The sequence below is a fragment of the Gobio gobio genome (genome assembly GCF_949357685.1).
Source record: "Gobio gobio genome assembly, chromosome: 19".
Lineage (NCBI taxonomy): Eukaryota > Metazoa > Chordata > Actinopteri > Cypriniformes > Gobionidae > Gobio > Gobio gobio.
Window position 1 is genome coordinate 36233019 of NC_137112.1, and position 14264 is coordinate 36247282.

Genomic DNA, 14264 nt, shown 5'->3' on the forward strand with positions numbered 1-14264 from the left:
GCCGCTCTCTCTTTGACTCTCTCGATTTCCTTAACTCTCTCTCTCTTTCATTTCTGCTTCTCATCAAGTGCCGACTCCCCACTTTGCAGCTATTATTTACCCATGGAACAAACTGCCATCCTTTTCGCAGAAGACGTATTTGTGTTTGTATTGATTTTTGTGTGTGTGCGGCTGAGCATTAAGGTAAAAAAACATTGTGATGGCATAATTTCACAAATCAAGCTTTGCCATCCAGCGATTCAAAGCTGCGTTTAGGAAAACTAGGCCCATTTCCATTCTGCCCGACTGATTCTCTTTGTTTGCCTTCACACTGCTTCCTTTTTCTCAGAACTACACCTCTTCCCTCTCCAGTCTTTTTTTGATTCTGTCGTGAAGACACCTTGGTTTCCAGCAAGGAGAGCCCTCCCCCTTCTCCTTCCGCCCCTCCTGAAAGAGGCATCTCACGCCTTTGACCAAAACATGGAATGCATGCACAACCAGGGAGGGCCCTGCATGGCAACGGCTGTGGTTGCCCTGGCAACTTCCCCGTCCTTGAGGAAAGGGCACGTTAGGAGTTTTGGGGCCAAGGATTTGACAGGCGCAGTCAAAACTCATAAAGCATCCTGATGCGTCGATCCAGCTATTATGAGTGTTCAGACCCAAAATAGCATGATTCATCTGTTTGTTTATCATCCTAATAAGGGCTTGGCTTTTGTGCCGTAGGCTACACTGGGCTATTGCATCATTATGTTGAATGGCTAGTTGTATTTTTAGTAGTAAAACACAAATAAGCCGTGTCATCTTGCAGCAGAGGGCGTAGCCTATTGTAACCTGTTACCAAGTGGATAAAGATCTTGAAAAACGAGACCACCAGTCATCACGTCTTTTCATTTTCCCTCCCTAGGGCAAAGGAAAGGACAGGTGTAGACAGAACCCAATCCAGTTACAAATTGTCGTAACATTATCGTCACAATGGTAGCATCCGTTGTCCAGATCAGTGTGTCAGGTGAAGCCATGGCATATCAATAGAGGATGAAAGGTACTTTACGCAATGCTTGTGTAGCTTGACCTCCTTTTTGATGCAGGTTTGGTTTGAGGCTGGATCACCAAGTCCAGCTTGTTTCAGAGCCGAGTACTACATTTGTAGTAACTGAAAACATAATCAAATTACGGGAGTTTAGCGAGCTGTTTGTGTTTGTGTGTCTGTTGGGCTTCCTTTTGTGGCCTCCATCTGACTGCACTGAGTCACCTAGAGTTCACTGTATCCCCAAGATTTCCACTCTATCTCACGGGACAGCTTGCTGTGATTGACAATCGCTCTTTAATGGAGATAAATGTGACTGCTGGGCTTTGCCCCTCCCCAAGCATCTGCAACAGACTCCAGTGAAGGAGGCAATACAAAATGGTTGTGTGTGTGGCGGTGTACAGATTATTTTGCCTGCCTTTTAATGGCACCTTTCTTGTGACCTCTGTCAAGCAATCCACCTACACAAAATGATCCTTGTCTGTCGGTTTCTTAGCAGCCTTCTTAGATTCCTGTAATTCAGACGGCTGAGGATGAGAGAAAATTGTGCTACAGATATAGCTTTAGAAATCCATTACTTTCACTTTGTCTTTTCCTTTTCCCAACATATGGATGTTTGTGATCTGATGATTGCCAGAATCCATCTTCCTCTCTAAAATACTAATTTGCCCATTGCCATTTGTTCAAATTATGGACAACAAACAAAGGAGCTAAGAGAGTGGGCCATTATCAGATGCCCTGTTTCTCTCTGTCATTACGGTAAAGGCCTATAATGCAGCTGAGGCAGCATTTCTGCTGTGTCCTCCTGCCCTCTTTGTCCTTTCACCTACTAAACAGACATTTCTGCGGCCGACCTGTTGGATATATGTTTAGAGAGTCATTCTGTGAAACCGGTGGCTTAGTTTCCTTTGTTCATTTTTTAAATATATGTGTCTGATAATAAATTGCACAGTGCCTTCTCAAGCTAAATTCATGAATAATTTTTGTATATTTTTTATAATTATACTATATAATAGTATAAACGCATTCCCTCTGAATGCGTTTATTGACTGCAACATGTGTGGACCATGCACTGATCTAAAGTGTGAGGCATGCATGTTAGACGAATGCATACATGCGCGCCCTCATATGCACATTCCAGCTGTTGCAGGCGCTCCGCAGAGCTCTTTTCCCAGGTGTCACACACATTTCCCTGTAATCTCTCTCCACACACTCCACCGGTGCTCTTAATTTGTGGCGGCGGCGCCTGCTGGGCGGATTTGGGCTACAGATCCTGTCTGAAGACAGCTCTAACCAACTGCAAAGGGGCTGAGATGGACACAGACACCGGGATGTATCCCCTAATTTCTGATGAGAAGTTTGCACGTCTATGTCAGAATTTTGCGCAAATTGGAGCATTCAAACATCTCAAAGTCTCACGAGGCCATGAGCTTGGGGTTTATGAGTCACAGGCATGCGTTTAAGTATCCAGACACATGAAGGGTTTGTTTTTCTTTCAGTTTTTTGAAATTTGATGGTTGCTCCGCTCCTGTGGTCTTATGGGATAGCATCCATATCCATTTTATCCTTTGGCTGAACACTTCGGAGTCTCTTTTAGAACTTCATCCTTTTATTGTTTCCATGCTGTTTCATTAATATTTAGCATATGGACATCCTGCATATTGCATACTATGTTGCAGGGAAGTACACATATTCAGATACAAGTATTTGTTACATTGTGCCTGTCAAAGACTTTTCATTTTCTGTAGCAGTCTTTCAGTCAGAATAGGTCAGCGAATGCAATTGGATGTGAAAGAAAACCTGGTAGTGAAGGATAGAAGTACTCCAAGTAGCCTTTCCAACATATCTTTTAAGCCTCAGGTCATATCTAATATTCATAACCCATATTTATGCATAATATTCTGCATGTTTTGTCCACTTTAAATTGAAAAGACTTGTTAAAGTTTACACTGAATTGGCTGTTCTTCTATCCCTCGCTGCCCGATTTTGTTCATGTCAAATTAAATATGGTGTCTACTCTGACCGTACTGTGGTAAGACAGCCTAGCATATGGCACTGCTTAACCCATGTCTAACTCAACCCTTTTTGTGTTACCAGTTACTATGACTGATGGAGCTGACAGAGTCAGAGTTGACATTGAGAGACCTTGAGAAGATCATTTATGCTCTCCTTTATTCTCAGGACCATGGCCTGGTCCCTCACTAACAGGCCGGGCAGACATGTTCCTGCATTGTTAATTGCATCAGACAAAAAAGACCTAGAGAGGGAAATAAATTTGTAATTTATGCCCGTGTGGTGGGGTGAGCCGAATGCCAGTTGTCTAATTGCTTTCACACAGTCTTGATTGAATTAGCTGGTCAGGCTTGAGCCTTAATTGAATTCTAAGACCCACTGATGCTTTTCCAAACTGAGTTCTTTCTCTAACTCTCTCACTCTTGAGGAGATGGTGAATGCTGTACTTTTTATTACCTTTTCATGTGTAGACCTGTGTGGCCACGTAATTACGTAAAGAAAACCTGCAGAATTCAGCAGAATTCAAAAGACCACTCTTGCCTGTTCATATTACCTCGCCTCGCCTCGTGCATATTCTTACATTGAATATTTTGATGGTAAAAGCAGTATTATTTCAGTTCTTTTTGATGCAAGTAGGAATTTCTACTAGAGGCCTCTGCCTGCTCTTCCATTCAGAGTCGCATTGGGTAATTTGCATATTTGCATATTGTTGAATATCCACAATATCATTAAAGAACACAGACTATTGTAGCTAGGGATGCACAATATTACAATTATGGCCAATGTGATAAGATGAAAATGATTTTCAAGTGATAACCTATAAATCAGCAATATTAAAATTCAACACTATTTTGTCTAAATAAACAAATAATAAAACATTAAAGTCAGCGGTTTTAAATCCAAGTGAATTTAGGCATCACGACATTATAATGTACAGTATGAAAGATTGATATTCATTTTGAGATTTGCTAAATATTAGATTATTAAACTATTAGTGTTTTTTTTTATAATTATTACATGACACCAAGGGTAATCTAAATGTAAAAAAGAAATGAAATGAGCATGCACAATTAAATATTTGTATTCTATTTGAAATCTAATATCGGCCAATTACCTATATGGTACCAATATGGATCCCCAAATGTTGCCTATTCTATTCATTTGGACAACTTTATAGATATCATCAAACTCCTAAAATCACATCATTTAATAAAAAATACATTGAGTGGAGTTTTCTAAGCACTACTGGTTCATTTGAAATGAATTTTGAGGTTTGATTAAATATAAAGCTGTTCTACAGCACAGTTAGATGATGTGTAACAAACACATAACCCATCTGTTTCACACACTGCTCCCCTTGGTCACAATAGGACTTCCCCCATCCATACAGAGAACCCCTCAGACTCTGCCCCATTTCCCTGCTTTCAGCACATTTTTTGCTGTGCAAACAAAACCGAGCATCCCTTGGTTCTTCGCTTTTTCTGTTTTTCTTTTCCATGCATCTCTCTTCACATACAGACACAGGCCCATGCACACACACACACACACACACACACACACACACACCTCTGTCCCTGGTCTCTCTTTAATGTTGCTTTCATTAAATGCAGTACTTTCAAGCCAGCTTTTGAGTGGCTGAATAGACGGGCAGCGTAAAAAAAAAAGGGAGGGGAGTTTGTCACTACTACAGTCACCCTAGACAAAGAGGCCTTTTTGTTCTGGTGGGGAACAAAGGACATGTGACTGTGTATGGGTTGAGGTACATAAGTGTTCATTGCGTATGCACATGACTGACCAGGTACCCCCCCCCGCCAAATGACTGTGACTTTAGCTGGATTAGACACTGTGCACTGCCAGCAGTGTCTGTAGAGAATCCAATGTAGCGCACAGGCAGCCATGATGGAAATGCCAGCCCCAAAGGCTTCGCCGATGTTTGCACTCCTGGCTCCTGAATTGGACGCAGCTGGAGGAGCCATATCCGCCGGTACATGTACACACACATTCCAGCCCCGCTACCAACCGGCTTCAGCGCACATGCAGCCATCTGCGTGTACACCTCTTTCTTTAGCACCTACGTAAATCAGACCGGATGAAAACGCTCTGGCAATCTTTGAAATCGCCAGTGAATTACCTGTAATAAAACATGACTAGCGTTCTGGCACCCAAGCACATGTTCACAACAGGATTTCACTCACACAGCCCACTAAGCCTGCCATTATGCCACTGCTACCTTTTCCTCGGTCTGCACGTGTTATTAGAGGCAATAAACACAAGCAAGGCGAGGTTTGAAAGAGTGCCAGGCGGTTTGCGTTCAATGCTTCTCAACGTAGTCACTGAAATGCGACAACTGAGTTTTTGACGGCGGGTCTTGAACCTCTTTGATGTGTTCTGGATCAAATTGACAGTATACGAGTGTTTCTTCAACTAGAAATGCGTTTGGCCCTGCAGATTTTTATAAAATAAACTCTGTAGCTCTGCTCTTTTCTCACTTTAACTAGTGTAATTCGTTTGTAATTAATGAATTTGATACATCTATCACTGGAGTGATAGATTTGTCTCTATCAAATTGCACTATTATTCAAATACTTAGACTAAAGTGATAGTAAAGACTTTTACATTGATACAAAAAAAAATATTTTTCAATGAAATGCTTTTGTTTTGAACTTTCTATTCATCAAATCAAAAAAGGTCAACATTTCCACAAAAATATTATGCATCACAAGTTTATAACATTTTACACAATATAATATGGAACATCTTTCTGAAGGATCAAGTGACTCCGAAGACTGAAGTAATTGCTGCTTCAGCTTTACCATCATAGGAATAAATAAAACTTAAATATATCAAAATAGAAAAGAGTTACTTTATATTGTAATATTATTTCACGATATTGCTGTTTTTATTGTATTTTTGATCGTATAAATGCAGCCTTGGTGAGCATAATTGACTTCTTTCAAAAACATTAAACTTCTGAATTGTAGTGTAATTCCCTCTGTAATTTGCTACCACATTTTATTGTGTGATAGAAATTCTAATTATTTGGAATAAAATAGGCAACCTATTTGCGTTGCTGAGGCTAATTTTAGGGGTAAATTTGTTTAGTGGGATGGAAATGGTATAAATGTGTGAAGAAACATATCTGGTCACCAGCATAAGTTGCCACTAGGCTTCTTCTCAAGCTTAACTATCAAGACTCTCTTAATCAACCAGCTTAAAGACAATGCTGGTCAGATAGGCCGGCATAAACTCGCGTGGACCGGCTGTTGTAAATTAATGCTGTACATAAGCTGGTCTTTTCAGCAAAGGAAGTATTTCGAAATGGCTTCATCTCTTCCTTGCTACAGAACCAGATTAATCACTCTCGTGAAAAAGAGACCAATGTGTCTCAAAAGTGTCCTTATTTATTTTCAATACAAACAGATTTCAATTTTGCCTCCCCCCCAAAAAAACAAAGCATCCGTATTTTTTTCCACGCCGAGCTTGCAAGAGAAACTTTGTGATCAAACAATGCGACCGTTTCTAATCTGGATGCGAGCTGTATCAAAGCACTGATGTGCTCTTTAATCAGGCTTTCTATCGTCCCTGGGGCTACAGCTGACACTGTTTTTCTCTCCATACTCAAATTGCATTCCTCCGCACGGAGTAGTTCTTTGAGTCGTCCGCTTCAACAGCCATGTTTAGCACAGTCCCCACGTTTTCAGCACGGCTGACATTATTTCCGTTGGTTGGATGGAACCATCTGGAAGCAAGTATGGAGACATGCAAGGTCATGCCCAGACGGCAAGTGGTGGATACTCAGTGCCTTCCTCCCCCTTCCTTCATCAGCGTGGCATAGGCTAACTCTCTCTAGGAGACTGGCAGAGTTTGTGGAGGGAGGATCGGGCTCTTTTTTTTTTTGTAGTGAATTTTCCTTTCAACACGAGTAAGCATACGTCAACCTGCAAGATAAGGTGTTAAGACAACTCTTAATGGCTCAATGACGATAAAATAGACATCTTTTAAAAAAATGTGCCAAGTTCTTAGAACTGTACTCTTTGTATTATTATTTTACAATTTTCAAGAAAGTTAACGTTTTTTCTTCCAAAGAATGATTTTTTTTAATTATTATTAGTTCATATCATATGTGGGGAATCATGCCACATGATATTGTGTAACCCGGACTAACCATGTCATAAAAGGTCAAATTATCAGACATTGAGATACTTATCTTATTGACCTTTGCACATAGCCATGAGGGTCTGCAGGGGTCCTCTCTATGATATCTTTCAAGGGTTTTTTGTTTTTCCCATGTTTGTTGGTCATACTACAGGACTTTTAAGATTATTAATTTTTTTTTTTTAAATAGTGTATTAATATGCAGTGAAGCAGTTTTGTTAGAATAAATGTACTTTTCTAAGGAATAAGTTAATATGCTAAACATTTTTGGATTTTCAACACTCTGAACAATAAGGTCTCATTTGTTAGTTGTAATGTATGAACTAACATGAGCAGTACATTTGTTACAGTATTTATTAATCTTTGTTAATAAAATGTCGCCCCCCCCCCCTCCAAAAAAAATCCATTAGTTTAATCTTTCCCCCCTTAATTTGAATAAGAAGTCGGATCACCCTGACATTTTTTTACTTTGTGCACTCAAAAATATATTAAAATGGTTAATTCAAAAACTAAAAACCTGCTCATCAAAATACATACATTTAAAATACATTTATGTATTTTTTAAATAAACAGATAGGACAAAAGCAGATTTTTTTAAACACTCTCTTGCTACAGTTTTCCATCTCTCCCTGTTTTCTCTCTCTTTGAGCTCAGTCCATTTGGGTCAAGTCTACTTTCCATTGCTGTTTTTGATTACCTTTCTATCCGAGTTTCATCCTAAATCCTGAAGCTTTGCAGTTGTGCTTGTCTCGGTGACTCCAATGACACTTTCTCCGAACACACAAGCCTCATATTTCACTTTACACATGGCTAGTTTTGCCATAAATCATTTGAAAAGAAAAACATGTCAAATTTAATATTAAACCGAGGTGCTCTATCGCTTTCACATTGTGCATTTTTTCCAGCAGTCCATTTCTAAACGTTTATTATACTTGTTCACTCGGGATATTTAGCCATGCTTTTACACCTTTGTGTGCGTGTGTGTGAGTGTGTGAGTGTTCTGGGGAACTGGGCTGTCAGTTTCCTGGTGGAGGCTTATAGAAACCTGTCAGCTGGATTTGGGAAAGACTAAGTTTGCTTAAACTCTTAAGAGGGAAAAAGCGTGTGGGTGTTTTTTGTAATAAGAAAAGGAGTGCGGATGTGTTGAGTGCAAAGAGGGAATGTAAAAACGTGTATTTGTGTGTCCGTGTATGGCAGTCTAAAGTGTTCCTGGATGCTGAGCTGGTCCTGTGGTTTGCCAGGTTGTTGAAATGGGATCGAGAGAGATGGTCTGCGGCAAGCAGGTGAGAGGAAATGAGGAATAGCACCCTTTCCGTCTGAAACATTTCACTCAAATAACAGACCCCCCTTTAATGACCACTGGGCACTAGTTAACCTCTGCCCCCTGTAATTGAGCTGTAAGAATGTGATCTCACCGCCTCAGCGGATGTACAGTCCGGCTTATTTGTGCGTGTTTAAGACCACGGCTGAACCCTGACTGGAGTTGCTTTCTCCAAATAAACCCGTCGACAGACATTTTCCTTGGCCGGCCCGCTGCGCAAATCCTTGCCGTGATTGCCAGCTTAGACTATGGAGGCCGAAGCGTCTGTGCTTTATTGCTTTTTAGCTCCCCTAAAACGGTTCAGATATTGAAGGTGTGTTCAAATCATTTGGCGTGGAAGCAAGGTCACCCATTAGGAACGGGGTGACGGGGTTTTTCAAACTTGGCGAGCCAAGGCTCTTTCCAGATGTGGGCTGTCGCTGGCTGTGGTCTTTTTCTCTTGCACTCAGGGTTGGGTTAGTTTTGGGGGATGTACTCCACAGCAATGTGCTGTTCATCCCGGCCAAGTGCTTGTCAGTTATCCCACTCTTTGGGAAGTGCTTTGTTTGTTTGGTACAGAGAAGTACAACATGAAAACTCGCTAGGTCTGAAAGGCCTCCGGGGAATTCCGGTATGTACACATAAAAATACACTCCTGCTCTCTGGTAGAGCAACAGCGATTAAAACAACAAACATAGTAAAAAATTACCCTGTTCCCTTCTTAATACACATTGGTGGTCTTGTGGGAATAGTTAACCCAAAACAGAGAAAAAAAATACAACTGCTGTCGTGCTTTCAAGCCCGTATGACTGACTTTCTGCTGACTGTATGACTGACTCTCATCCAGTTGGGTGAATTCAATACAAGGACATAGTGACTCACTTTAACGCTTGTTTAACATCATAAAACGTAACAATAGCAGAAAATAATGATGTTACCATTACACTGAGATTGAGATGTTCTCAAGAGTGAACTTAACCTCCACAGTCCAAAAGCTTTCCCGAAAGTCTTTGCAATCCACAGCAAATCAGTTCTGGCTCCATTTTGGCTTCGGAGGGCTGCTTTTCACAATCCAAGCAATTCCCTGTAGATCAAATCAAGTCCCACCCAGTTTTTTTTTTCTTATTTTATGTACTCTTTCCCTCCAAAATGTGTGGTTGTAAGCGGCATTTTATTTGAAAAAGGAATTCCAACACCAACAGAGATGTCTACCTATATTATAAAAGTGAGGACATTCATGAGCAGATCACAGGAAGTGGAATGCTCTTAGTGTGTCATGAAAAAGCACCGGATTTGAATTATTCAGCTGAACATGCTATGTTTACCTATCTATACTGGTTCTTTTTAAATGTGTGAAATGCTCTAAAGTGTATTTCAGCTTGACTACAGTGGCGTTCTCTGGCACTTGGCAATCATGTAATATTGAAAAGTTCCCTTTCTTGTCCTTCTCTCATCCCTTTCTCCATCTCTGTTTCAGCATGTCCTTCAGGGTTCTTCAAGACTGCGCAAGGTGACGAGAAGTGCCTGCAGTGTCCTATCAACAGCCGCACAACCAACGACGGAGCCACCAACTGTGTCTGCCGAAATGGATACTACCGCACAGACTCGGACCCCTTAGAGATGCCCTGTACAAGTGCGTCCTCTATGCTTTTTCTCAATCTACATGAAAGCCTACTTTACACCTATATTTTCTGAACTTTTCGATGTGAACTTTTAATGTTTAAAAAAAAAGAATGAACTAGTGCCTAAAATAAAATGATTTATATTAAAATCTTTGAGTATGTATCTTGCACAAAATTAAGATAAAATGTCTCAAACTTTTTTTTAATGATAAAAGTTTTTAAATAAATAAATGTACACGAAATATAAAAAAAACCAACAATTTCTGTAAATAAGTTGTGAAACATGATGGACTTCAGCATAGTAATGGGCGATAGAAACGATATGCAATATAAACGATACAAAATTGGCCTACGATAGAGATTTTAATTATATTGCTCTTAATTTAATAATATTGCGATAATGCATGTTGTTGACGCAATCTAGAGCCACGAGCTGCAACTGGCTGCAAAGCATCATCATATTCGTCATCTTGAGTAAACATGGCTGAAAGCAAAACGGAGGAGCTGGTGAAAAATATAGGTGCAACATCCATTATTTGGACTTGGACTTGGACAGCACAAAGGTAAATGGCTCCAGCTAGCCTACTGCTCAATAAGTGACAAAATAACGCCAACATTTTCCTATTTACATGTTGTGATGTGTATAGTTACATCGTGTACTAAGACCGACGGAAAATGAAAAGTTGTGATTTTCCAGGCCGATATGGCTAGGAACTATACTCTCATTCCTGAGTAATAATCAAGGGACTTTGCTGCCATACCATGGGTGCAGAAGTGCAATGATATTACGCAGAGCCTGAAAATAGGCTAACTTCCGTCAACATAACCAATGTGACAACCTGCTTGCACAGGGGACTATTTTCAGGCGCTGCGTAATATCATTGCGCTGCTGCACCCATGGTACGGCAGCAAAGTTCCCTGATTTTTACACAGGAATGAGAGAATAATTCCTAGCCATATCGGTCTAGAAAATCGCAACTTTTCATTTTCCGTCGGTCTTAGTACACAATCTAACTATACACATCACAACTTGTAAATAGGAAAATGTTGGCGTTATTTAGTCACTTATTGAGCAGTAGGCTAGCTGGAGCAGTTTACCTCCAGTCTTTTTGCTAAGCTAGGCTAGCGGTGGGTGCGTCAGATAGAGTTATGGCACGCACGGAGATGAGAATGGTATGTATGGACTTATCTAACTCTGGGGGATATGGTGAATAAGATAAAGTCCCAAAAAGTCGGCGTGTTCCTTAACGCCGCATTCACACGGGGCTTTGGCGTCAATGCTTGACGGAGGGCGTGGCTGAAGCTTGTTGCTGACGCGACCGTCATAGTGACAACAGCTAATCACATTACTTGCCGCTTGGACCACAACACAACACAAAAAAGCGCCTTTTTTGACAGCTAGTCTGTAAGACTATTTTGTGTATGAAAACTGATCACTTTAATATTTGATTCCTCATTTGGCTGGGGGATAGCGCCTATTTGAACCACACATGATATGATATGCTGCCTGTCATTCAATGATAAACAGAGTACACGGACGGAATACAAGCATGATACATTCCAGATTCTCCAACCGTCTCTGCCGCCTCCTTCCAGGCCTGGTCTCTCCAGTTTGTGTCCCGGTATGTAAATAATGATTGGTAGTAAAGGACCGGGTGATTACCCACCGCAATTATTAGCTTTTCCTCCATTTTAGATCGTTCTTCACTCTTCATTCACTCTTCATTCACCGGTGTTTTAAACAAACGCTATTGGCTAGCGTCTGCAATAGGATATTTGCATAGGGTGATCTGATTGGATGACGCCTGCGTTGGCGCTTGAAAAGTTGAGAAATCTTCTACTTTTGCCGCTTGCAACGCGAGTGAAGTGACGCAACGGAACCCACAATTCAGTTCGTCAACGCATGACGTCACCCATTCAAAGTAAATGAGAAGCGTTGACGCCGACGCCCCGTGTGAATGCGGCGTTAAAGGATCTGTGCATTACACAAAATTATTTTCTTTGCCTAATACTGAAAGTATTGTCAGTACAGTGTCTGTTCATTAAAGGGTTACTTCAGCAATTAACATTAAGCTTTGTATCAGTAGAAACCCGGTAGTATATTCAAATTATCGTACTTTCCCCCCTCATATCCCCCTGAGAGGAGAGAATTAATTATGCATTTTATTTCTGGAAAAAATCCTCAGATGACACAACTATTGTCATTTTGCGTCATCTGAGGATTTTTTGGCCAGAGGCTAGAGACTACAGCCAGTAGAAGGAGCTAGTTCAGCATGTTTTCAACCCGCCCATAGGGGGTGGGATCTCACTCACAAAATGTAAATGCGCACGGCCGCTCGGCTCGGGCATTCATAACGGAGCGGTGCGGAGCAAAGTGAGTGTTTCAACTTTCAATGAATTCCTATGAAAGTTTAGCTTCCATAGGCATGATCTGAAAACGTGCCAGACTGGACACGCGCTGTGAATGACTGCCAAACTTACCTCAGCTCTGCTCAGCTCTTCGCTCTTGTGATGAATGAAATCTGACTCCTGCTGCGTTTGTGCCGTGACGTTCGTTCGGCTCGCTCACACTTTATTGAAAAGACACGTTCAGTTTTCTAACTGAACAAAATTATTTTATTACTATGAAAATCAAAACAACGGTGGGGGCGGTGTCATGGTGAGCAAGAGATGTAACCTGTAGCCGTGGGCGAAGCAGGGAAATTCTGGGAGTTGTTGTCTTTCATTAAAAAATACATTTTCTGTCTTTTCTCAGTCTAGAAGGCACCAAATTCAAAAATTATTTCACATTTCTACTACATAAATGACCCAGTTTAAATACACATTCATCTTCCCAGCGCTGAAGTACCCCTTTAACTAAAAAGACACCAGTTTTTCCTTGGGTGGCATTTAAGAACCAAGAACATTCAAGCAGAATTTTAAAAAAATGCTGACGGCTTGCACGTGCTCATAGGAAGTAACGGCCGAGCTCAGTATTTTGACTGAATAATACGGTTTCTTTCTTGCAAAACCTTATTGCGTGATACTTTTGTATCCTTTTTGTAAAGTTTTAGCCTGGTCGCCATTCACTACCATTATATGGATGAGTGCGTACAGGACGGTTTTTTAAATTTCTGCTTTTTCTTTGTTAAAGTCTCTGCAGCTAGTGTAGTTGAATTTTATTTATCTGCAACATTATGTTGTATAATTACAGTTTTGCACAATAAATGTTCACAAAACTACATACAACGTTTCTTTCTTTCTTAAAAAAAAAATACATTTAGCAGTCTATGTAACCTGTTCTGAAATGGTTCTATTATAATTTATATATTGTGAGGTATATTGTTATCGCAAGAGGCTGCAATGTATATCGCAATATGGATTTTAGGCCATATCGCCCATCCCTACTTCAGCATTTTGCTACAAAAATTAATCACTGAGGCACTGAAAAAATCCAAACTTATTTAACTGATCCACCAATACAAACCGATTCACTAAAATGAATAAGACGTACCAATGATACATATGAGAGAACGTTAGGAAAGCTCTTTCTGGCTCATTGTCATTACCCCTACAGCATAGTCAACAGCACACCTCTCTTCCACCACATGCAAACAGCAGCCTTTTCTCTTCATTCCCACTGACTACAGATCAGGCAAAGAAAAATTACCCTATTATTGAAACAGATGAGGCCATGAAGACGAGGAAAGAGAGGCAGGCAGCTCCTTATGCTGTTGTGAACGGCATGTTTTTGTCTCTCCCTGAAAAAGGCAAGGTGGGGGTAGAGAAAAAGGAGAAAGAAAGGGAAGAACAAGACAGCTTTTTTACAAAAGCCATTTGCAAAAGCCTGGCCCTGGGAGGAGAGCAGCTGTTGTGAATAAGAGAGCAGCATCGTGTCGCAGAGTTGAAGCTCAGTGGGCCTTGGCTTGATTAAAGAGAGGAAACGGCAGCCTTTACCGCCCACTAACCTGGGAATGGGATGTTTAGAAACAGTTTTGCGTGCGACAGAGCCGTAGCTTCAAGACAGAGAGGCCTCTTAATGATTCACAGCTGTAAATAGGTAATCAATTGGAGGCTTCATTTTTTTGGAGGGGGGGCTTTTATAAAAGGGCAAAAGGCAGTGGGTTGTTTCTTGATTACCTCACTTGGCCCTAGAGGAGCACCCACAGTAATTGGGAGCACATGCCGGCTG

The 14264-nt window shown here is 40.9% G+C and overlaps 1 protein-coding gene across 2 annotated transcripts in view; it reads left to right on the forward strand.

The window, feature by feature from the left end:
• Nucleotides 1-14264, forward strand: part of ephb2b (eph receptor B2b) — a 156669-nt gene that overhangs the window by 103583 nt on the left and 38822 nt on the right. For both annotated transcript variants that reach the window (XM_079844846.1, XM_079844845.1), the window contains exon 4: nt 9949-10104. In XM_079844846.1, the coding sequence (XP_079700972.1) occupies nt 9949-10104 (156 nt within the window). The remainder of the gene's footprint in view (nt 1-9948; nt 10105-14264) is intronic.